The sequence below is a fragment of the Pipra filicauda genome, unplaced genomic scaffold, assembly GCF_003945595.2.
Source record: "Pipra filicauda isolate LSUMZ 115617 unplaced genomic scaffold, ASM394559v2 scaffold505_size606005_pilon, whole genome shotgun sequence".
NCBI lineage: Eukaryota > Metazoa > Chordata > Aves > Passeriformes > Pipridae > Pipra > Pipra filicauda.
This window is the reverse complement of record NW_024104649.1, coordinates 12,339-36,231: the sequence shown is the minus strand read 5'-3', so window position 1 is coordinate 36,231 and position 23,893 is coordinate 12,339. Positions and strand designations below refer to the sequence as shown.

At 37.9% G+C, this 23,893-nt stretch overlaps 1 protein-coding gene across 1 annotated transcript in view; it reads left to right on the top strand.

Moving 5' to 3' along the window:
- Positions 1 to 23,893, top strand: part of ACSL3 (acyl-CoA synthetase long chain family member 3) — a gene marked incomplete at its 3' end in the record, with an annotated part of 47,477 nt that overhangs the window by 11,317 nt on the left and 12,267 nt on the right. Inside the window, exons 2-7 of the mRNA XM_027751242.2 lie at positions 2,868 to 2,971; positions 7,493 to 7,914; positions 14,719 to 14,896; positions 20,124 to 20,233; positions 21,448 to 21,586; positions 23,434 to 23,584. Coding sequence (XP_027607043.2) covers positions 7,522 to 7,914; positions 14,719 to 14,896; positions 20,124 to 20,233; positions 21,448 to 21,586; positions 23,434 to 23,584 — 971 coding nt within the window. The remainder of the gene's footprint in view (positions 1 to 2,867; positions 2,972 to 7,492; positions 7,915 to 14,718; positions 14,897 to 20,123; positions 20,234 to 21,447; positions 21,587 to 23,433; positions 23,585 to 23,893) is intronic.

Below are 23,893 nucleotides of genomic sequence, written 5' to 3'. Positions count from 1 at the left end.
GTCAGACTGTGCATAGAAGGTCCTGTAGGGGCTTTTTTTGAAAAATAAAGCTGTTTGTCTGCTTTATGATTTCACTTTAGCTTTTAGGTTCTCAGAAATATTACTGTCTTTGTTTTGTTAGAAAGCAGAGGATAGATGTACAAACCTGAGCCTCTTGCTGTCCTGCACCATGTAGTGATATTTCATACAGAAGGGGTTGGAAGTATGTAGAAGAGATTGATGTCAAATAGTTTTTAACACCCACTTACCATTACCTTTTTAAAAATAACTGGATATACAAAGGATCCATTTGAGAGAAAGTGCAGGTCTTTGCCTCCAAGAAATGTCAGCTCCTTCAGCCTACTTTAGTTCTTTGTTACCACATTTGCCTCCCTGTTGTCTGCCCCCACTAGGTGTGATTTCCCCCCCCCCCCCCAAAGTAAATGAGCCTACTAAGAGGAAAAAAACCCCTTTCCTAGATAATAAAACTTTTTGTCTCAAAATTTAGCTGAAAGAGTAGAAAGTATCTCTCTGGGGTAAAGGACTTGTTTGGTTTATGTTATTCCTACTGTTATAGTATCTTGGTGTTTAACAATTACATAACAATTTTATCCTGACAGCATGCCTTCTGGCTGCCTCCAAAGGAAATAGGAGTATCATTTTACAAACACTGACATGTGAAGAACATAAATTCAACCTGTCTGTCTTTATAGGAATGTTTATTAGCCTTCATCCAGAATTTAAAGGTATTTAGGTTTGTACTAGTTGCAACTCCCAACGGTGAGCTCCAGAAAAAGTAAGTAGAGGGATCATTAGTAGGGAGAGCAGGAAGTTAATCCTCCAGTCCACAGCTCTTCTCTGATCCCACAGTGCACTGCTGACAACGAGTCACAAGGCGTTCTGCTGTCGGTCTGTGCTGATCTCTGGTCTTCTGCGGTTTGATTTGCAGTACGATTGCCAGTCTCCTTCCCTCTCCTCCTCCAGTTGTGCTTTGGCATTAACTCCTATTCATGGTTACTCAGTTTGAGATAACAGAAGAATAACTTCTTTTGTAGTGCTAATTTTCTGTTGATTTAGGTGGCTGGAGTGACTCACCCTAGGCTCGAGTAAGTACCAGTGTTGATACAAAGGAAAATCCACTGTTCTACCCTGAGAAGGAGAGGGTTTAAACTGGATCAGCAAGCTAATCTGACTCATTCCTAGCCACATAGGCACTTGTGTGTTGGTACAATGGAGGGAAAGAGCTGAATTACACTTGAGAGATGAACAGTCTGTTTTTATTAGCGGCCCAGTTAAACCTTCTTGAGCCAAACTGAAATCACACCCTCAGGCTGTGCAGTTCGTGGCCAACCTTTGCTGCCCCAGCGGTTTGCTAAACTCTTACCTTGGAAACTGGCTCGTTCCAGGTCATGCTGTCCCTTTCCTGATGGTCTGTGTGTGCCTTCTTGTGCTTTTCAGAAACACACTCGTGCACAGAAGAGAGTTAAGTTGTGGATTTGGTTGTGCTGATGCCTTTTGGGGGGCGAGTTGTGGGAGCAGAAGTGCTGAGGTGGCTCCAGCAATCTGCCAGTGCCTGTTTGTGTTCCACAGAAGAGCAATAGGAAGCTTTTAAAGAGCCTGAGAATTCACCCAGGGTTGTGAAAGAGATGGGTCAGAGCTGGAGGCTAGAGGTGATCTGAATAAGGTAGCTCAGAATTACCCTAGATATGCTTGCAGAGAGTAGTTATTCACAGGACCCTGTGAGCAGTCCAGGGCAGCAGCTCTCTGGGGATACAGGAGGTGGTGGGAGGAGAGGCTTGAGGAAGCAGTGGGGAGTTAATTGGGGAGCTGAGGTGTGTCCTTGTGCTCACTCTGCTGTCGCTTCAAATTCGGGAAGATGTGCTGAGCACCAGCTCCTCTCCAGGGATCCAAGGCATCCATTTCCACCATTCAGCTGGGCTTGTTGGGATTTCCATCCTCTCAGTTTCAAGAAATGTGTGAAGACACTTCTGCTGTAGCTGTGAGGAACATCTGTTTTCAGATATAACTGTGTCTTAAATCCATATTGCAAAAGAGATCTTCTGCTTAGATGGGTCCATGTTTAGGATTCTTCTGTGCACCATTCATCACCTCAGGCTCTACCTTGCTTCTTAGTCCAGGGAATTTGTGAGGCATAGACTTGGTTTTGTTTAATTAGTATGTGTGAAATCAAGGAAGTCGAATGAGGCACTGAACGCATTGGTGTTCACCTCAAGCAGCAAGTAGTACATCCACTGAAACTGGAAAATATTATATCTGTATGAACTGAGTAGCTGTGTAAATAATAATGTTTGCACAAAGGTAATAGGTACAAAATGTTTACATTTGCTGCGTATTTTAGATGTGAATTGCTGGCACAGGTCAAGACTTCCTTCTGCAAAGGGCAATAAATAAAACTTTGTATAGTAGAGCATAGTCAATAAATGCAATGATTAGTACTTTATTTAGTCTTTTTATAAAGTGTTCAGGAATATTTTTTACTTGGGCTGAAATGTGTTCTCTGTGTAGGCAGATAAACAAAGATAGGTACATTTGTTCTTGTTTGTTTTTTTTTTTTTTACCCCTAATGGTAGAACCAGTGTACACTGAAAGCCACTGGGGAATTAGAATTTGTCAGGGAGGCAAGTACCATGAGCTACTGAGTTTAACTAATGCGCTTCCAGCCACCCTGATCGTACAGGACTTGAGTCTGAGCCATGGCTGTGTTAAAGTTGGCTTTACTGAACTTGGAGGTTGTAGGTCTACACTCTCCGAGGTGATACAGTGCAGTATCAGATGAGGAAAAGGCTTTATTTATTACATAATAAAAGTGAAAGAATGGAGGATATGTTTTATAATTGCCATATTTAATGGGGATTTTCCATTTTTAGATTTCATGCAGTTGCCTGTGACAGCTCCTGTTGAGTAAACTGAGACGGGAACATCTTGTATCGCCTGTTGTACCTGTACCTGCCACCATGAGAAGTTGCATAAGGTTTCTTTTTATTGTTAATTCATGCTTTTATTGTAGTGTAATTGTTATAAGCAGGCCAATTAGTAAACACATTCCTTTAAGGATTTTTTTTTTTCTCATCTAACATAAGTTTGTTTCTAAAACTAAAGGGTATAACAGTATTAGTATAAGTAGTATATCAGGCCAAATCACTGATTATGTATTAAGCAGGATCTGTCCTGAAAAGAGCTGGTTTACTTCTCCAGACTCATTCATGAGTGTGCTGATTGCTGCTTCTCAGTTTGCTCTTGAAAAAAAATTGTGTACATTTTTAACTTGTAGTCTTGCTCTTTCCCGTTTGGTGACAGCTTCATGAAACAGAGTTCCATGTAACCAAACAGCTATTGTGGAATCATTTGCTTGCAGAGTTTTTCTATAGGTTGTATTCTTGCATAAGTTAGCAGCTCTTCCCTCCAGGATTTAACCTCCCAACTTTTCCTGCGTCACTACTCAGGGTTTGAGCACTGATTTTTCAAAAACCCCAGCAGGACTGTGTGAAACCAGGATGGATGCATGTTCTGTAAGCACCTGAGTGTTTACAGCTAATCTGCAGACTGAACCACTTAGTTAGAATATTACCACGTCAGGTATTTTTATTTGTCAGTGGTTTTATTTGTCAGCAGGAGCTACCTAAGAACAAAACTTATGCACTGTAAAGGCAGTGGACTTTCTCACTGGGTCATAGTCTAAAACTTGCAAAAACTGCTTAGGCTCATGTCCTCTGCTTTCCATTCCCTGGCTGAAAATGTTAGGTTTACTTACCCTCTTTTTATGGTCAAAAGCAGTCATATACTTCCAAAATTAATAAGGTGACAACAAATTGTTCTTAAATGAAATTGTAAAGCCCTGTATAGTATTTCACTAAACCTTTCAGAGGTTTTTTTTGTTGTTGTTGTTTGATGGCGCTTTTTTTAAAGGCGGAATGTTAAACAGTCAACAGTGCATCTCTTTTAAGCCTTTCAAATCTGATAAACCCCTGAAAATTTACTAAAACTTTTAATTTTCATGTTAGTTCTGCAAATTGATTATTTATAATGTATTTTCATTTTGAGTTTTTAGAATACCATACAGTAAAGGTTTGAAATAACAGTTGTTACAAGTGTTTGCTTTTGCATTTTTCTCTGTATCTTAATGGAAATAATCTTTTTCTTTTAAATTGTCATTAAAAATGGAAGGTTTTTTTTGAGATTAAATGACCTTTTATTTAAAAAAACCCAAACCAAACAAAACCAAACCACTGTCAAGTTCAACTGCATTGGTTTTGCTTGCAGTAAAATATAATTGTCTTACAGCTAGAACTCCAGTCTCACATTAGGGTGGAGTTTTGCTTCTATGTTGTCATCAAAATGAATTTTTTATTGCATGCTTAGTGATCCATTTAGCTGACTTTAGTGTTCTTCTACTGGGAATGGCAATGATAAATCTGTTGGGGATGAAGGTATTTTAAACTGATCTCTTTTTCTTACCTGGTATTTTTCTGTTTAACAACATATCAAACAAATAAACAAAATGGTAAATTAAAATGCATCTTCTGTTCTTCAGTTATACAAGGAAAGAGGTGGAGTCTTTTCATTGCCCCCAAGGAACTTCCTTTGTGTCATGGCTCAGGTCTCCTTAGAACAATCACCCTACAAAGATACTGGAGTTTATCCTTCTGATGAGACTATTATATTTTTCTTGCTTGTTCAGAAAGGGACTGCACTTTTCCAACTTCCAATTACAACAGTAATTACAATTAGTTAAAAGTGTAGATGCTCTGCAAATATCATAGTCTGAAATCCATTGCCAAATTGTCAACACTGGCACGGGAGTGCTCTCTTGCTAAAGGTTGCTATCTCCTAATTATAAGACTTTGAAGGAAGAAAAATGGAGTCTTACGTGGCCTTTAAGGCAAGAAACTGCATGTGCAAAAGATAGTTTTTAATCTCAAAAAAACTGCATTTTAAATGAAAAAACTCTTGCGAGTGTTAATTTTTAAAAGAAATTGTTTGCAATAAGTGACTTGTGATAGCCTCACTTTTCTGAAGGAGGAGCTGAAATAATTAGCAATTTACTCAGGGTAAAAGATGTACATAAGAGCAGAGTTCTAGAACTGGGTGCTTACTTTTCTGAGCCAGGGTGACATTTCAAAACATTTCCCTCAAGTCTGTCCTGTTGTAGTGTTCCTTAGACCCTTTCTTGCAATGCAGCCTTTTATGAACGGGTGGGCCTAGCACAATTTATGTTTGCAATTCAAAGCCAACATTTCCAGGTTTGGGGGTTATATGCAAGGCCTTGGGTAAGCCAGAAGAAAGAGCTTGACATGAGACCTTGATGTGGTTATTTTAGAAATGGTGAAAAAGGTTCCTCTCTCCTTCTGAGGCAGGAATAAAGCTGTTAGGATAACTGCAAAATCAAATGACAGGCTGCTATTCCAGAAGGGCTCAGTGTCTCTCTAACCAAGGAAAGATATGAAACTTAGAATATTTTTAGACAGGCTTGACTGTCAGACAAGGAATTTCTTTGGAGAAAAGTTTTCCTAAAGGTATTAAATGAGTTGCTTTAGGTTTTTCTTTATAACAGTGTTTGGTTATATTCTCTTTCTGCTTTGTAGGCAGAGAATTCTCCAGCTTTATAAGGAGAAAAAAGATGTGCCCCTTCTGAACTGGGCCAGACAAAATTATAGGGCAATGTACAGTTTTTGAAAAATGGGTAAACTTTTGCTGTGTGAACTTTGGATTAGCTTTAAAACATCTTGTTCTATGTTGCTATCAACAACAGCACAGTTTTTTCTGGGTAGCAGTAGCTTATTGGCTGGCTCATGATTATTTTCCTTAAGTATCCTTCTGTGGCCGACTAAGAACATAAGTCTATTCAAATGATTACTGAGTTTGCCCTTTAGCCTATTTAAGTTTGTTTTTTTTTTAATTTGTCATTGCTTTTTGCCTTTGATCTGAAAATTAAAATACATACACTTCCTTTTTTTTAAATCCCTTTTTCCCCCCTGCTGCTTGTTGCAGTAAGTCCCTACTGTGAAGAGCTCCTATGGTTTGGGTGTGCATCTGTGGGTGCTCTGCAGGCTCTGATGTTGCTTGGTTCCTTCAAACTGCCTGTAACGAGGCAATGTTAACAATGAGGTTACAGCAGCTTGTTAGGGAAGAAGATGGTGAAATATTTTTGCTTGGAGTTTTAAGAAATTGTATATTTTAGGGAAAGGTGGAATTAATCTCATGCTACAAAGGAAGGGTGTTGGGTTGATCTGTTCCCAAAAGGACCTACAGATCTAAGACTAATGAAGCAAGGTTTCTTTTCATTACTACTGAAGGATCTTACATGACTTAAACATTACTTCTTCAACTCAAATTTCTTTTCTTTAGGGTTTTTGGAGAGTTAGTGGGCAAAGAGTCAATGAACGTAAGACATCACAGATTAATATATCTTACAAATGAAAGTTTACTTAATTTAGTATTATCAAAAGCTCTGCATCTTATGTATATATCTTTATTAGCTGCTCGATTTATGGTATTAATAAGTTCTATCCATACCCTTGAGAAGTTACCTGAGTGAAATGCATTTGCAGTTCATTTTGTTTTATGTGCAAAACACTGATTTTAATAACTGGTGTCTCATTCGCTGTTGCATAAATTCATCCTCAGCCATTTTGGCAAGTGTCCCGGTTTTCCATAAGGTTTTAAATGGTTTTGTTGATTTGGGTTTTTTTAATCTTTTAGATAGATGGCACCATTTCTTGACTCAACAATAGAGTACATTAGAAAGTAGTATCATCACTGTGGTCATTGGATATGATAAATGATGCTTTTAAAAAAGTCAAAGTGAATATCCTGGCATCATTGGGGACCCTGTGAAAAGTTACATGTCTCTTCATAGTGCTGGTGTTAAGGAATTTGGGGGTATTTCTAAGCTATTTTCCAGTATTTACCAAATATAAGTTAACTCATTGTCATGTTTATTGATATAACAAGTGTGCCCATTGCCTACTGGTTCTGAGACTGAAGTCGTGGGACCGATCGGAGGTCTCTAGGAATAAAAGAACCAGCAAAGTTCTGTCACATACAGGGCTTTCCTTCTCTTATGTAAGTGTCCCAGTGTGTCTAATCACATCCTCAGTGGTTGGGGTTCCCATGTGCAGAGAGCAGTGTCATTGCTTGTGTTCTTAAGGCTTGTTTGGAGGCTGATTTACAGTCATGTAAAGATGGCTAATGAAAATACACATGTAGGTATGCTGATGTGGTTGGAGAGAGTCTTTTAAACTGTATAATCACATAACATTTTCAGAGAAATGTATCCCATTCACATGTCATTCTATTACAGTCTGCTAAATGGGAATGGAAAAGTTTTTCCTCATGTATCAATGTCTTGTTTCATTTGTATTATGGATTAAGACTTGTAGCATAATTTCTGCATAAAAAGACCTACTGGGATGTGGATTGTAATATTATGTTTGAAAATAACCCCCTGCCAATGGTGATAGTTTACCACTTACCTTTTCTTTTCTCTTTTCAGATCTCTTTGGATCCCTGTGTAGTTGATTCATGTTTCCAAACTCTTTCTTGGAACCTTCACAAGCAGCCAAAATGAAGTTGAAGCATAACATCAACCCCGTTCTTTTACAGTTGATAAACTTTATAATTTTGATGTACACCCTTGTAACATACATTCCATGGTACATACTTTCAGGATCAAAGCAGGCTATAGAAAAAGCCAAGCAGGTTAAAGCCAGACCTGTGAATAACAAGGCTGGGGGTGCTTACAGATCTGTTAACAGCCTACATTGCTTAGCTTCAGTTTTATATCCTGGGTGTGATACACTTGACAAAGTTTTTAAATATGCGAAGACTAAATTTAAGGACAAAAAACTCTTGGGAACACGTGAAATCCTGAAAGAGGAAGATGAAATCCAACCATCGGGAAAAGTTTTTAAAAAGGTAGGTCTTTCTGCAGTGTGCCTTGAAGAATTTTTGTCAGAATGTGTTTACTTTCTTGTGCAGCACTTCTAGTCCCGTAAAACAAAGCCGGGCAAAAAATAAATTTCTCTACTTAGATTGAATAGTTTTGAAAAGAGTTAAATTATCTAATTCCCGATCTCTCATTACTTGGCATTCAAAACAAATCTAAACCTTCTTTTTGCATTCTTGAGTAGATATCCTTTTTTTATGGTTTCATCCAAAGAAAAAGCACAAATATGTTTTAAGTATTTGTCTTTAATATTCAGGTGATGATGCAAGTAGCTTTAAAGGTTGCTTTTTAGGTGAATTAAAAAAAGTCTCCCTTTGTATTATTCTGAACTATAATCAGCTAAATATTGAAAAATTACTAGATGCCTATGCTCAGATTTGCCATTCCAGTAAACTCAGTTATAACTTGTTCTACAGCAAATTCAAGACTTAAATGAAGTTTTTTTGGGAAAGGATTTCACAGATTTTATTGGAAGAGTCTTTTTTTGTCTTTTTTTTCTTTGTCTCCTTTAAGGTGAACTACTTCTCTGCTAATATGTGATCCAGGTGTGTGTGTGAGATGTGATTACAGTATGAACTCTGTTTCAAGGGACAGATTTTTTAATAGTGTTTAATTTTCAAGCCTGTATTGTCATTTGCTGCTTTGTGTTTGTTCAGAGGCATTTAAAAATGCACTTTTGCCTGAAGAAGCAAGGCAGGAGACTGTAACAGGATATATGTGTCTGTGCATCTCTGTGTAGTGTATTAAAGGTCTGCATTTCTGTATTAGAAGTTGTTAAAATCCATAATATAAAGATAATTTTTAGCTAAGGTTAGTTTCCCTGCAGATGAAAAAAATTATCTCTTCATATAATAAAAAGTAATATTCCTTAAATACTGCTAGTTTTAATTCTGATGGAGAAGTATGTTTACAATAGAATTTGGTTAATATCACATTATATGGCAAAGTTCAGTTCTGTTAAATCTTTATAGAAGCTTTAATTGTTAGAGAAACTTCCTCTCAGCTATGGAGTTAGTTTTTTTAGTATGAAGGAAATGCTGGGATGAACGGTTACATGTAATCTTTCTTGATGCACGTTTTGCTGCCTCATTACCCTATAAAGAAACAGAAAGTTCATGTTGTACAAAGTTGTACAAAGAAAGGCTTCTGAGCACAAATCAGAATTTTGGCTGCCTGTGATATGTGCCCTGTTTTTTAATTGCAATTGGTAATGTAAGACTTAAGAACTTAGGAGTTTTAACCTTTTCCATTATGCAAGCAATGTGTTCTGAATATTGGAAAGCTGAAGAATGTTTGTGTTGATCTGCTTAAATTACTTGTTTCTAAGTATTTAGACTTAGAAATTACCCAAGTTAGGTAATTGTGTCTAAGCTTGACACAACAGTTCATTATGGTGGATTGCCACACTTGCCCTCTTGTTACTTTGTTCCAAATTGTGGCATTATCACACAAATCTACTTTTAATTTTTTTTCCATTAAGGAATACAGTGTTTCTCAATACCTCATAGCATATTTTAGCAATAGAGGAAAATTGGACCATTTCACAAGATACCTTGTTGATTCTAAATGTCAGGGTTCTTTTCCTTTGATTTCTGTCTTTCATATCATGCACCATTTTATTGCCTGGATTCCTTTAGCAAAGGCAACTTGCTGAGATTTGCTTGATGCAGCTCTTCAGAAAGGTGCATGACAAGTTTCATTCTTAGGTATAATGCATATAATTTCTATACTTAACAGAAGCTGAGAAACTTGTCAATTCCTTTTCCTTTTTCATGATTGAACATAGTGATTGGAGTGATGCGTTTTTCTGGGGTCATCTGCAAGTCAGGAGTAGATCTGGATCATGGGTCTGGCTGAGTTGCAATACCTGTTAGAGGTGTCCCTCAGCAAATTGCAGTGGGCTAGATTAGCCTAATCAATGATTCATTAATGGGGTAAATATACATCTCAAAGAAGTAAAATATTTAACTTGTGATTCTTCGGAGAGCTAAGTGTGCTCACACTTGTAGCTGAAATTGTTTAAAGCTTATTAACATCTTTAAAATCAGATATGGCATTAATTTATTCTGAGATATCCCAGATAATGTGTAATTTCTTTAATTTTTGTGATGTGATATTGTTACAAAAGTATTTATTCCTGTGCGGTTGCCAAAGTAGCAGAAACTCATGGATGTGAATAAAATATAAATACTTGCTCACTTTGTTGCATTTTATAATATTTCATATGTAGTTAGTTTTTCTGTTTCCTTCTGTAGTTTACTTCTCCAGTTTCCTTCTCCAATCTCATTGTTGGAGACCATACCTAATAATAATTTCATAAAACATGTGTTTAAGTCAGAATAAAAATACCTCAAAGATTAAGACATAAGTAATTGAAAAAAATAATTAATTTAAGCAGAGCTTAAATTTTATGATGCCCAAAAGATGAGCTTTATTCTGATGGCTGATGGTTTTATGTCATCTTAGTTATATTGTCAGGTGCTTGCTTTTATCTACATTGGTATGTGGATTTTGCTCTGTGTGTTTGTGTTCTTTTGGTGGTTTATTTTTTGAGGGGAATGTTTGTTTGTTTTGGAGATCAGTTGTTTGTCTCGTTCTGTTTTAAAAAGGGTTTGTAACCCAGAACAGAATTAATGGAAACATAATAAATAAGACATTGTGAGGAAAAGAAAACACAATTTCGAGAGGGGAAGGTGATGCATCTGAAGCCTGAGAGATTTAGGTGAAACAGCAAGCACGTAGGGAAGCTCTTGAGAATTCAGAACTTTACTCATTATTGTTGATACTGAAACTTATTGTGAAGGTACAGGAAGGTTCTTGCATGCCAAGTCACTGAGCAGTAAAAGAGTAGTTTATGATGTTGAAAACCATACGGTGCTATGTAAGTAATTACTTTAGAGTGGGGTTTTTTCAGAAGTGTTCAGCTGCAATCCATGTTTTCATTTGAAAAAGGCCAAAAGTAGATATTTCAAATAATCTCATTTGTATTATTTATAATATACTTTCTACGAGAAAATATATTTAATTAATGATTATTTGCTTCCAAAGAGTAGTCAAGGTTCTTTAAGCCTTATTAGGTACTTTTAGCAAGACCTTCAAAGGTAATTGAAGTCAGGTAGTTTAATGACTGTACTTGTGCCAGCAGCTTTATGGAGAATATTTTATGACACCTTCATAGTAAAAAATTTTAATATCTCCCTAAAATCCAGGTAAAAGAAATGTTAACTGTGTGTTTAGTGTCTACACTTTTCTGGAGTTCCAAATATTAATATAGTCCTGATACTTCCTAGTATTTTACGGTGCATTACATCGGTAACTCATCCTGCAGTTTAAAATCTGGAGCAGTAGAGGGCAGCGTTTTCCTATGGAATGTCGTGTTTCCAGGTGAAGCCCCAGAGCTGCGTTCCCTGCTGGGCACTGCTGAGGTTTGTGGGGCTGTTTAGTGAATGCTCAATAATCTCCACTTTTTGGCCCCTTTTGCCAACTCTTAGACAGTTGCTTTTTTTACATATGTAAGTAGTTACCAAGCAAAAGCAAGTTCTGAAAGTTGTGAAGTTAAATGTGTGTGAACGTTTAAAAAGGATTATGGCACTTAATGTCAGTCTTAACAGCTGTTTACAGCAGAAACTGAGGCACAGAATTGTTAGGGTTGGAAGGTATCTCTGGGGATCCTCTAGTCCAACCTGCCTGCCCAGGCAGGGTCACCTGGAGCAGGTGACACAGGAACATGTCCAAGTAGGTTTGGAATGTCTCTGGAGAGGGAGACTCCACGACCTCCCTGGGCAGCCTGTTCCAGTGATCTGCCACCCTCAGTGTAAAGAAGTTCTTCCTCATGTTGAGATGCTCTTCCTCATCCTGTCACTGGGCACCACTGAAAAGAGTCTGGCACCATCCTCTTGGCACCTGCCTTTGAGATATTTCTGGGCATTAATGAGATCCCCTCAGTCTGTTCTCTGGACTGAACAGGCCCAGCTCCCACAGTCTCTTCTTATAAGAGAGATGTTCCAGATGCCAGATCATCTTTGTAGCCTCCACTGGACCCTCTCCAATAGTTTCTTGTCTTTCCTGAGCTGTGCACTGGAAAATATTAGCAAAAGCTACTGAGGGAAAGGCCAGGAAGGGAGATGGATTTGGAGACATAAAAAATAAGGAAGTTTGAGAGAGACCATAACCTGCTCTGTGCCCTGCAAAAGAAGCGTATAACGAAATGCAGAGGGAAGGGACATACAAACAGAGGCAGTATGTTAATATTTATATATGTATCTGTGAATATATATTACTCATTAATGTGTATATAGTATAAATCATGTAGGGAGGGAATAGAGAAGAAATGGTGGGCATGAGGAAGAAAGGAACATTAAAATTTAAATATATAGAAGGCAGTAGGAAAGTGAAACTCAAAATAACTGCATTGAAAATAATCTTACCTGTTTTCACGTGTCAGCGTTCTTCAGAAATGTATTTTTGTATATATATAAATAACTATACCTAACGTCCTTCCTGTGGAATTTTCCTTTTTAAGAAAAGAAGGCACCAATAAGACCTTCTTTCACTACTTCATATCAAACTTGTTTAAGTAATGAGGATGAATTATGTAAGAGAATTAAAAAAGGGAAAAAAATGGAATCTCAGGTCTTACTCGATAAGATTCATTTTTGACCTCTTAATGATTTTTTTCCCCAACTTTAATGAGTTGGTGGAATGGTGGAAATTACTAAAACCTGTTATGACTTGGCAAACTTACCAGAAACAGTAACAAGAATCTGCTTGTATTTCCTGGCCTGATTATTTATGAACAGTTTTCCTGAGGCCACGCTGTAGGCAGAATATAATGGGGGAAAGGGTATTGCCCAGTTCACTGCTATAAATTGTTTTCAACTGATGAGCTTGTCAAGAATTTCCAAGTGTGCCAAAAATACTGCCTTTGGGGAAAAATGTCCCAAATTAGAATTTAAATTCCAAATTACCGAAATTTGTATGGATGGGAAGAGGTGCAATATTTTCCTTGGAAACAGTAGGAGTTTTCCACACCAGAAATATCTTGGTGAGTTGAAAGGAACCCCAAAATCCCCCTCTCATCGGGGGGATGTGGCAGTGAGCACCAGCCAGGGGTGAGCCCCCACCTCTTGGTGCAGCAGCAGTGCTGCTGGGGTTCTCTCACTGCTTACAGTAGAGATTTTTAACCTGGTCTTTCTGCTCCAGTAAGGTTTTTGGCTCTGAAACAGCCTCTTTGCCAATGAAAATGAGTTTCTGTAACTAACCCAGGAAAACCTGAGAAGATAGTTGTGTGAGAAATATGTATTTTCTGGCAGAATTGCTATATATTGCAAGTATTGTTTTTTGAGTTCATTAAATGGTGTTTTCCCATGAAAACATTTTGTGGAATTTCTGAGCAGCTGCATGTGTACCTGTCCTGAGTAAAGAAAGGTTTGTCCTGCTAAACAAGTAGATTAGTGAGCAATATGCAGCAAGACTGATAGGTACCAACTCAGTTACCTTATTGTAACTTCAGCAGTTTGGAAAAGTGTTTTGGTAAAAGAAATCTACTAAATTTTAGTTTTTATTAGAGGTTGAGAGAGGTTTTTAAATATATTTTATTAAGGAAGTGGATGTGGAAATACATACTAGAAATGTAATTACATGCCAAAACATCATTAGATTCAACGGCCTACAAGTTTGAAATTCAGTTCAAGTTTATGAGTGAAATGTGGGAAAAAAAGAATGGAGAAGGAAGAAAAGTTTGGTTTTATAGCTTTTTAGTGTTTGCTTGCATTTATTGCTAATATTTTCTAGTTAAGGAAAATTTCTGAAATACTTGACTAAACAATTATGTTTTTCAAAATTGTCAGTGTGCTTGTATAACTAGATGGGTAAGGTATAATGATTTAGAGTCTAGATTTCAATGTAAAACATCTTCATACTACATCTAGATATGAAAATATCTAGAATATCCTCAAAGAAATATTCTGTCACTCAGTAAGAAAATAGTACTGCAAGGTGCAAATGCACGTGTAGAAATCTGTGATATGACCTGTAAATTCAAATCCAGTTTTACTGTGCACCAGCTTTCCCGTATAGAGGAAAAGTGAGATTGCTTAATATTTTCCACATGACTTCTCAGAACTGAGATTTGCCAGTAATTTCCAGTCTGGTCTTCAGTCCCACTTTTGTTTAACAGTAAAAAAAGGGCAAAATTATTGCTACTCTTCCCCTTGACATTTGTTTCAGAGTGAAGGGAAAAGGGATTTCACAATTTCTGACTGAGGACCTGCGGATATGCTGCTTTCTGGATTCCAGTTTACCTTGTTTTAATTTTTTTGTTTTAATGAATGCCTAAGCATTGTATTTGTGTAGGAGAATTGTAGCCCAAATATACAAGAAATATAAAGAACGAATTGTACCAGCTAGTGCTTGTCACCCTTTACATAAAACAAACCTTTTTAAAAAGTAAAGGCATGTGGGCCAGATAACCACATGCAGCCTTTCAGGGGGCTTCTGAAGCTGTGGAGTGCTGTGGGAATCATGTGCTTCCCTCACGTGAAAATAGAAGCTGAGGTGGTAACGTGTGTGGACATATTGCAGTATTTGTGTTGGAACTTCCACAGACCCTGTAGCTTTTGGCAAGAGTATTATTCATTATCTTGAGTAAACTGCTGTTATAATTCAAGCACATGTTACTTCAGACATCTGTGGACTCTTCATGTAGGTGAAGATGTAGTAGGACATGTGTTAAACATTTTCACTTTCTAAAATGAACTTATTATTCTTATTAGGTCATCCTTGGCAAGTACACCTGGCTTTCTTATGAAGATGTATACATTAAAGCTGTTAATTTTGGAAATGGCTTAGCAGTGTTGGGTCAGCAACCAAAGACTAACATCGCTATCTTCTGTGAGACCAGAGCTGAGTGGATGATTGCAGCACAGGCCTGCTTTATGTGCAACTACCAGCGTAAGTCCACGTCTTCCCTGAAGTTTTGATCTTACAACACAGTCTGAAAATAAAACTTTTTCTTTGCTTTACATACTAAGAAAACTTGGTATGTATTTTGTATAGAACGTTAAAATTTGCAAACTAAAAAATGCTGCATAAGGTAGAGACTGTGCACTTTATAGCATTTTGTGTTAGTGAATAGAGAAACCTGCATGTTTGCAGATGGAGTATGATTTTGAGTTTGCTCAATGAATTCACGGGAGGTTTTATCTTCTTGTAATCTCAAATCAGTACAGATTCCCAAGTTTCTAAAAACAAGCAAACAAACAAAAATCACACATGAATTCATTAACTCAGTTTCAGGAGTTGACGTCAAACCTTCATCCGTGCCTGTAAGTTTTGTTTTAACTGGATATTTTGTCAGGTTTTCGGTTTTGATTTTGGTTCAGCCTGTTTTTCTTGCCAAGAAATTTACTGAGTGCTAATCTCAACTTGCTGTAGTTGTTTAAATATCTGTTTCATCATCGCTTGTAGTTTGTCATTCACCTCACTGTAAGCCCAACCTGGCTGGGTTCTGTGATGCTCTCAGAGGTCCATATCTCCTTGTCCCACAGGGCACGCTAAAAACTGCTGTTCCTCACGGGCTTTGGCCTCTTCCCTGCTGTGTTAACCCTCCTTCAATAAGAGATGGGCTGTAAAAGCCACATGTGCAGAAATTCCTGATTTGCTACCTATGTACACCAAAGTTAGACTTTTTTCAGGTTTTCAAAGCAAGTCTAACAAGATTATTATGTCTTCAATGGTCTCTCTTTGCTCTGAGCACGAATCTTTTTCAGTCTGAGAAATCATATGTTGATGAGTGTATAGCAGTTTTCACTTACATAACCTGAGATATGCAGTGAAGACTTATTTTGTGCGTACCCTTTGCTGTCTTGTTCCCTTAGTTTTAAGGGTGGAGTTGATGACAAGGTGCACTGCCCTAGCACATAACATTTCAAAGTCAGCCTGCTTGCCTTATATGACATCTGGCTCTGCAGATAAGGAAAGAGTGGATGTCCTGTATTGTGACTTCACCAAGGCCTTTGGCAATGGGCTCTTGTAGTACCTGTACAGCAAACTATTCAGATAAAAGCTGGATAAGTAGGGCAGAGTTACTTACCAGCCCTCAGGGGTTGATATTGACTCCAATACTGTTTAATTTCTTTATTGAAGACCTGGATGATGGGACAGAATGCAAACACAGGAGGTCACAGCATGTTGTGGGCAGCAGCCAGTACAGTCAAGGACAGGGCTGATGTAGAGAGGAAGACAGGGCTCTGGACACTCAAGGACAGGGCTGATGTAGAGAGGAGCCTGTCAGCTGAAAAGCGTGTTGTCTGGAACCTCATGGAGTTTGGTGGAGGCACTTAAAACTTTCTCTGTGTGTGCTGGAATACCTCATGTACCAGTATAGGCTGGGGGACAGTTGGAAAGAGCAACTTTGCAGAGAAGTACCTGAGGGTTCTGGTGGGCAATGGGTCAATCAGATTTCTCAGTGCTTTCTTGTAGTGTAGGCCAGCAGCATCCTGGGTGGTGGTAGCATGAGTGTAGCACTTAGTGTCCAGGGAAATTATCCTTCTTCTTTTGAACACTGGTAAAAACACATCTGGAGTACTGTGTCTGCTTTAGGACTTCCTTGTAGGAAAAAGACATTGACATACTGGAGCAAGTCCAGTGGAGGGGCTGCCAAGAGGCTGAAGGGGCTGGAGAACGTGACCTTTGAGGAGAGGCTGATAGATCAGGATCTGTTCAGCATTAAGATGAGTGAGTTCAGATCTTGTTGCCATCTAGAACTATCCAGTGGGAGCATTCAGAGGAGGTGAAGCCAGACTCTGCTCAAAGGTGTGTTTTGATGAGACTGGAGGTGACAGATACTAGTTGAATGGCAGGAAAACTTGATTAGATATTAGGGCAAACCTCTTCATTTTGAGGGTGGTTCAGTATCAGAACAGGGACCTAGAATAGTTGTGAGATCTCCATCCTTGGAGATGTGTAAAAACCAGACTGGCCATGGCTCTGAACACTCTGCTGTAGTGAATGGTGTGTGCAGGTGATCTTCCTAGGTACCTTCCAACCTAAATTTGGTGATGTTTTTGATTCTTTCTTCGGTGAGTAAATGCTGCTGGCCTGTCTGTCAGAGCAGAGACCTGCATAGGCTATTCTCAGATAAGATGCCTGTGTTGCTTTTAAATTACACGTTTCGTAATACACCATGCCAGTTCCCTTTTATCACTTTTGGGATCTATCAGATTCCTGGTGACTATATATATAAATTCAAAGGCTTGATTATAAAAGCCTTTGAATAAATTCAATAAAATTCAAGAACTTAAAATTAATAGGCTTGTGTAATAAATAAAACATTCAAAGTCTTGTAAATAAATAAAATTCAAAGGCTTGTATCATTTTTTCCCTTTGGTAGTGAAGTGCATTTACAAATCCTAGGAAGATTTCGTAATTTGAGGGGGGGGGGGTGAAATCTGAGATAGGGGATGGATGCTGTGAGCAGAATGGAATGCATATGTTTTTGGTTTTGTTGGATTAATGTTTTAAATCCCCTTGTTGCAACGTGCTCCAGCACACTGTCTGACGTGGTATTCGGCATCTGAGCTGTGCGTCGTCTGATGTGAACTTGGCTGACTTGTGTGTTGGCAGACGATGAGAGTGTTGTGCAGTATCCACGGTCAGTTTGCTGAATGAATTAGAAAATTCAGATGGTCTTGAAGTAGTAGTGTGGCAAGACGTTGCTAAACGACTTAGTATTTTTTGTTTTACAGCTAACTGCTCTGGTAGTGCTGTGACATTCTTTCTGAACGTGAAGTGTATGAAATCTGATGGTGTGGGCCCAGAACTGATGCCAAGAGAGCAGGTTCATCTGTTTCATACCTTCTGTTGGAGAGAATGCCTTTTGCACTACAGAATTAAAATGGGGAAAGTAATTTTTGTTTTGGATTACTTGCACAAGCAAGCAATTTTATGATTAGAAATGCTTGGTTTTAAATGTGAATTGTTTGAGGCTATCTAAGTCTTGTATTTGAGGAGGCAGAGTGGGACTGCTAGTTCAAAAATGCGAAAAGCAGTATAACATGAAAACAGATTTTCTTCCAGAGTACCTCCTCTCCATCTATGTGAACAGCTCTTCACCAGTGTAGGCAGATAACAAAATAGGAGACCTTAGGTTTTATTTTTCAATCATACCTTCCTAAAACTTGAGCAGAAGTGGTCTTGTCAGAATTTATTTGGTTGAAGCCTTTAAATGTGTATTTTGCTTTTTAATTTTGATGTATGATGGATGTTGAAATACTCAGTTTAACATTTGAGTTACATTGAAATAAATTGCAGTAGTTAATTTGTTTCTTTAGGGCAAGGCTTTGTCCTTGTATATGAGCTGGCAAATTTAGTAGTGTTGGGGTTTCTCTTTTTAGACTTTTAGAGCAGCATTCCTAGCAGAAGGTCAGATAACAAAGGCTCACTTCTACTACTGAATGTGTAAAGGTGAACACAAGATAATCCCTTCTTGATGTGTTTTCAAGAGAACAGGGAGAGAAAAAAAATTTACCAAAACTTTCAGATTTGCCTGAAAAAGTTTTGGGTGCCAGTGTGGAGAAGTGAGAATTTCAGAGATCAGAGTCATTGCTCAATTTTATTCTCTCCATGACATAAGTGCACCGTCATATAAATGGTGTCTCTGGCTCTGTCATATAGCTCTAAGTGTCTTAATGTACTTATTTGCAGATGAGTAACTACATACATGGTTATTTCAGAGATGATCCTTTTCCTTCTGGGCGGCGTGTCGGTTCTGCTTGTTGGCTCAGGGAAGCTGAATTTCTATGAGATGTTTATATAACAGGGGTCACTGCAGTAAGTAGAGAGAGCTCGTGGGAACTAGTAGAGGCACTCTTCTGGACTTTGCTCCCACCAAATTAAAGAAAACATAGTGCATGTGCATTTGCCCTGCAACAGTTCTGAACTATGATGGACTGTTTTAACAAGGAAAAAATAAGTAGAGGTCAACTATTTACTTTTCTGTGTAAGAAAACTGCTTTTGAGTTCTTCCTTGGTATGCTGTGCTGGGTTAGTAACTCCTTGGATTTCAAACCTTAAAATACAACAGAACTTTAATTTTTTTATCCTTGCTGCAGTGAGCACAGTAGAGTTACAGTCCTAAGATACAGTAGGGTGTCTTGTTTTCATAATTATGTTGTTTAAATATTCAGCTAAATACAGACTAAAATACAAAAGTGATTCAGATACCTGATGTGACAAAACTTCCAGCATGGATGTTGTAACTATTGGTTGTGTTTACTGACCTTATAACTTCTATGAGATACCCATGTTTTGTGTTCTGCTTGGAAAATAGGAAATTATGATTTTTTTGAGACCAATACCTCTCTTTCTTTTTGAGCTGCCTTTTTCTTCACCAGTCTCTTCTGTTCTCATTCAGTTCCCATTAAAGTGACAGGAAACGAAATATGTTCTTAAAAGTTGTTAATAGGAAATAATTTTTTAACACATTTGTTACTAATGAACTGTCCTTAAATAGAAGAAATGGTGTTTCTTATAGTCAATTCTTAAAATATTTTCTTTGCTGTTCTGTATGATTCTCATGATTTCAGTTTAATTTCTAGTGATGGTGATGATTAAACCTTTCTGACATGACGTTGTTTCAAATAGATGGGCGAATCGGATAGCCATGGATTTATTACTGAGTGTGAGAATTCATCTGCTCATGACACATTTTGCTATGTTGTAATAATTTATTAGTAGCCAGTTGTAAAAGATTAGTAACAGAGTATGTGAATTCTGAAAAGAGAAGTCACATGAGTGAAAGCTGTTTCTTTCCTGTGTGCAAGAGGACTGCTGCACAATGGTTAAACTGAGAACATTTGCTTCTTTTCAGTTGGTAAGATCTAGGAGAATTGCATAGGGTGATGTGGTTTTGGAACCCCTAATTAGAACTTGAAAAATAGTAAACAGTCATATAGACAATGGTAGTTCTTTATTTGTTCTGGGAGTAACTGAAAATCGTGCTGCATTTAAATCCATGTGGTCGGAGTTTTTTTAAGTACAAAATTGTCCCACCTTTCTGAGTTGACAAATATTTTTACTGTCACATAACTTGGAATGAATTGATCTCAGTCCTTTATTGTAAACTGGAACTGAAAATGTGACAGGGAGATTCAGCATTTCCCCCCATTCTGTGTTTCAGTTGTCACTCTGTACGCCACCCTGGGGGGCCCGGCAATAGTACATGGGCTGAATGAAACGGAGGTGACCACCATCATCACTAGTAAAGAATTGATGCAAACAAAACTGAAGGTCAGCAAACTGTTCTTTGTCTATTTCTTTCCAGTGTGTCTGTTCATTATCGTTAAATGACCTGGTTCCATTGTACAGAACAATGATTTATTGCCTTTCTATAAGGCAGATGCTTTTGGAATAAGGTTTATGTACAAAAAAAGTGATAGTTTGCTTTCAGTGGGTTTTAGGCTCCTCAGTGACTCTGGAGAATGGGATGAGCAATTTGCAGTATAGAAGACCTGCAGTGCTGCCTGGAACACCTTTACAAGAAACTGCCATGGTTTCTGAGTGGATTTAGTGCCTATAAATCTAACAATGGGAAGAACAGAAAAATGTATACACTGTGTATGAAGAGCTAAATGTGATCACCCTCCTGGCTTATTGCTGGATGTTCTCCCAGCAGAGAATGGCTTTTAAATCTAAAGATGGCTGATTGAAGGGTTAGAGCTGTTTTTCTGTGTGGGGGGAAAGCTTACTAAACATTAGAATGGTCAAAAAACTTTTGTGACTTGCTAACCCAGTTGGAATACCCAAGTAGAACAATTAATCTGAATGAGTTTCATCATTATGTGTTTTGGTGGAAATGGGGCCTTTCAGATAAAGGAATTTAATGGAATACTGTGCTGTTGCTGGAAATTGAATGAGAATGACCCAAACTTTTGAAAAGGTTCTACAATGACAGTATATATACAATGCACACTTATTTCAACTTGCAGTAAGAGAATGCATTTGTTCTGCTAGAGGTAATGATCATCTCTTCTTCCACTAGAACACTGATAAATGTTTTAGGACTGCCATTTTGCTTCAAATGCTTAATTAATGATTTTCCATATTTTTGCTAGCTGTTGCTTATTTTAAGTAACGTAGTTACCAAGGGACAACCTAAGAATTATTGTGAGCTCAGTATCATCAGTTTCTCTCAGTGTTCTATAGATGTGAAAAGTCAATTATCTCTACAAATCATTGCAGTCTTATTTGTGGGGTTTTCATGAAATAAGACACAAATCAGTAAATGGTTGGAGAAGCTTCTGGACTTGTAAGTGGAAAGTTTGCAGCTATTTGAGCTCAACAGGTTTATCCTCTGATATTTAAAATTCTGAGATTTTATGTCAATGCTTTTTAAAAAGTATACAGTAGATAGTGTGGGGGTTTGGGTTCTTGTTTGTTTTTTTTTTTTTTCTTGTTGGCATAATCCTCATTTTTAGTTTTTGAATACATTTTTATTTCCACAGGAAATTGTATCTCAAGTTCCACTGCTACGACACATTATAACAGTGGATGGCAAACCAACAATGTGGTCAGAGTTTCCCAAGGGTGTCATTGTTCACACGATGGCATCTGTGCAAGCCATGGGGGCCAAGGCAGATGCTGGTAGGTTCTCTTCTTTCTGTTTGGACCATTTCATTTGTTGTCCTACCCTGACTCTGTTGAGTAAACCTGGGGAAATTGCAGATCTCAAAATTATGCAGTGATTAACCTTTTCTTATCTACCTTTTCTTTGAATAAAATATGTGGGTTTTTCTTTTTGTATGGCTGTGGTTGGTTTTTGGAGTGTAGTTTGTTTTGTTTTTCAACAGAGGAAGATACTTTTAGTGAAAATGCCTTCTCCACAATCAAGTGTCACATGTTGAAGGATAATTTTTTTGGATAAGCATTTAGTCCAGGATAGAAACTCAGAAAGCATTCTTCTGATCAGACATATTAAAACCAGGTTTTTCAGGGCACACAAAACCATTGCGCATTTTATGACAAAAGAAATCAGTGGTTTGTTACTATTAAGTTTTGTAAAATTCACAGATAGAAAAATGTAAAATAGCCAGTTGAATCTGATAGAACTTGGTCACTTACTACATATATGAAAGTATCAATTTACTATGTAAATGCATTGAAATCTATTTCTAATCTGTCACATTTTTAGAACTAAAATTCTGAATTTTCTAAGGTTTTTTAACTATTAACATGAGAAATATTTATTCTTGGCTCTGAAGACCTGCCAACTTAGTATCTCAAGATTTAATTATATTCAGTAGTTGCTTTCTTCTGTCCTTATCCTTTGTGTTCTCAGAATCTCTTGACTACTGAAGGCACATGAATATTGGATTGTATTTGAGAAGTAGGGAGGGTGGTTAATCTGTCTGCTCTTGATGTTCAGGGGAATGGCAGGTTTGCTCCCAGCATCATTATCTCTCAATTTCCTTAAAAGATGGTTTTCCCTTTTTGATGTACCAGTTTTATGTACTATTAAAACTGTTTCATACAACACCAACAGAAAAATTATGTCTGTGGTAATTCATTAGCTCCTTGAGATCTGTTAATCTGTGTGCAGTGTAAAAACAGTGTCTAATCCTTCTTTCTTCAGTCTTTTAAATATCACATACTCTACACTACAATAAAGGAACATTTATCTTTGTCAAGTTAAGCATTCATAAACTGTGAAATACTATCATGAATTGTTTATGGTCAAGCATGTCCAATTAATATTAAGTAGATGAGCTGTTTCTTATATTTTCTTCCTCTGTGGTGTTCATTGTGCGGGATAGGCAGGATTCAGTGAGTGGGAAATGATTAAATATGCTTTCATGCTTCTCATTCACTGTGCTCATTGTACCACATGCATTGTGCATTATGCAGTTTTTCCTCTGAGTAAACACAATTGTTTTTGTATTTTTTTGCTCTCAGTGCAAGCATTTAAAAAGCACTTTAATCCAATTAGAGCTGTTGAACTTCTTTTAAATATGTATAGGAATTGGACCTCACACTGGCTCAGCAGTGCCTTGCTGCAGGTGTTGCAAATGAGGCAGTGTGTTCCCTGCCAGGGAGCATGTGAGAAAGGAGCTTTGCACAGAGGGGATGGACCCTGCAGCAGTGTGGAACCAGGGCAGCAAACCTGCCCGAGGGGAAAATGCTCAGTGACATTTTTGAGAAGCCAAAGTTCTGCTCAATTTTCTTTCTACTGCTGGAATAGCAGAAACATAATAGGAAAAGCGTTGTCCTGGCAGACTAGGACAGTCCCTCAAAGTATTGCTCAGCTAATGCAAAGTTCCTACTCTTTGTGAAGGCGTTTGAGCTGGACCACAATCTTTTTAAGCAAAATGTGGTGGCAAGAGTCATGTGGTGCTGTATTGCAGTGACTGCTGGAATATGTTAGTGTATCAGATCTCCCAGCCTGAGAACCTCTCCACATGTTGTACGTTCTCTTTTTTTAACACAAATTGCAGGACACAAACAGCCGTCCAGGCCTGTGCCCTCGGATATCGCAGTGATCATGTACACAAGTGGTTCCACAGGAATTCCCAAAGGAGTCATGATCTCCCATTGCAACATAATTGCTGGGATAACTGGAATGGCTGAGAGGATTCCAAACCTGGGGTACGTACCAACCATTGCTTACCAGCAAATAAAGAAGTCATGTAGTTGAATATAATTTTAGATTAATTACTGTGGAAAAAATAAACATAGCTATGTCTGTGACACATCATACTATGTACTGATGTCTGAGGATCTTCCAGTACTGCACTAAATGACACGGCTACTTCATGTGCTGTTTGTTCTCTCGTCTTCTCTATGTGGGTAAGACTGGGACACAAAAGCCTGTGAGGCCGCCTTGCACTTGAGTGGTTGAAAGCTCCCCTAAGCAGTACTTCCCTTGGTTAGTGTTTAAATTCTGTGGTTTCTTTC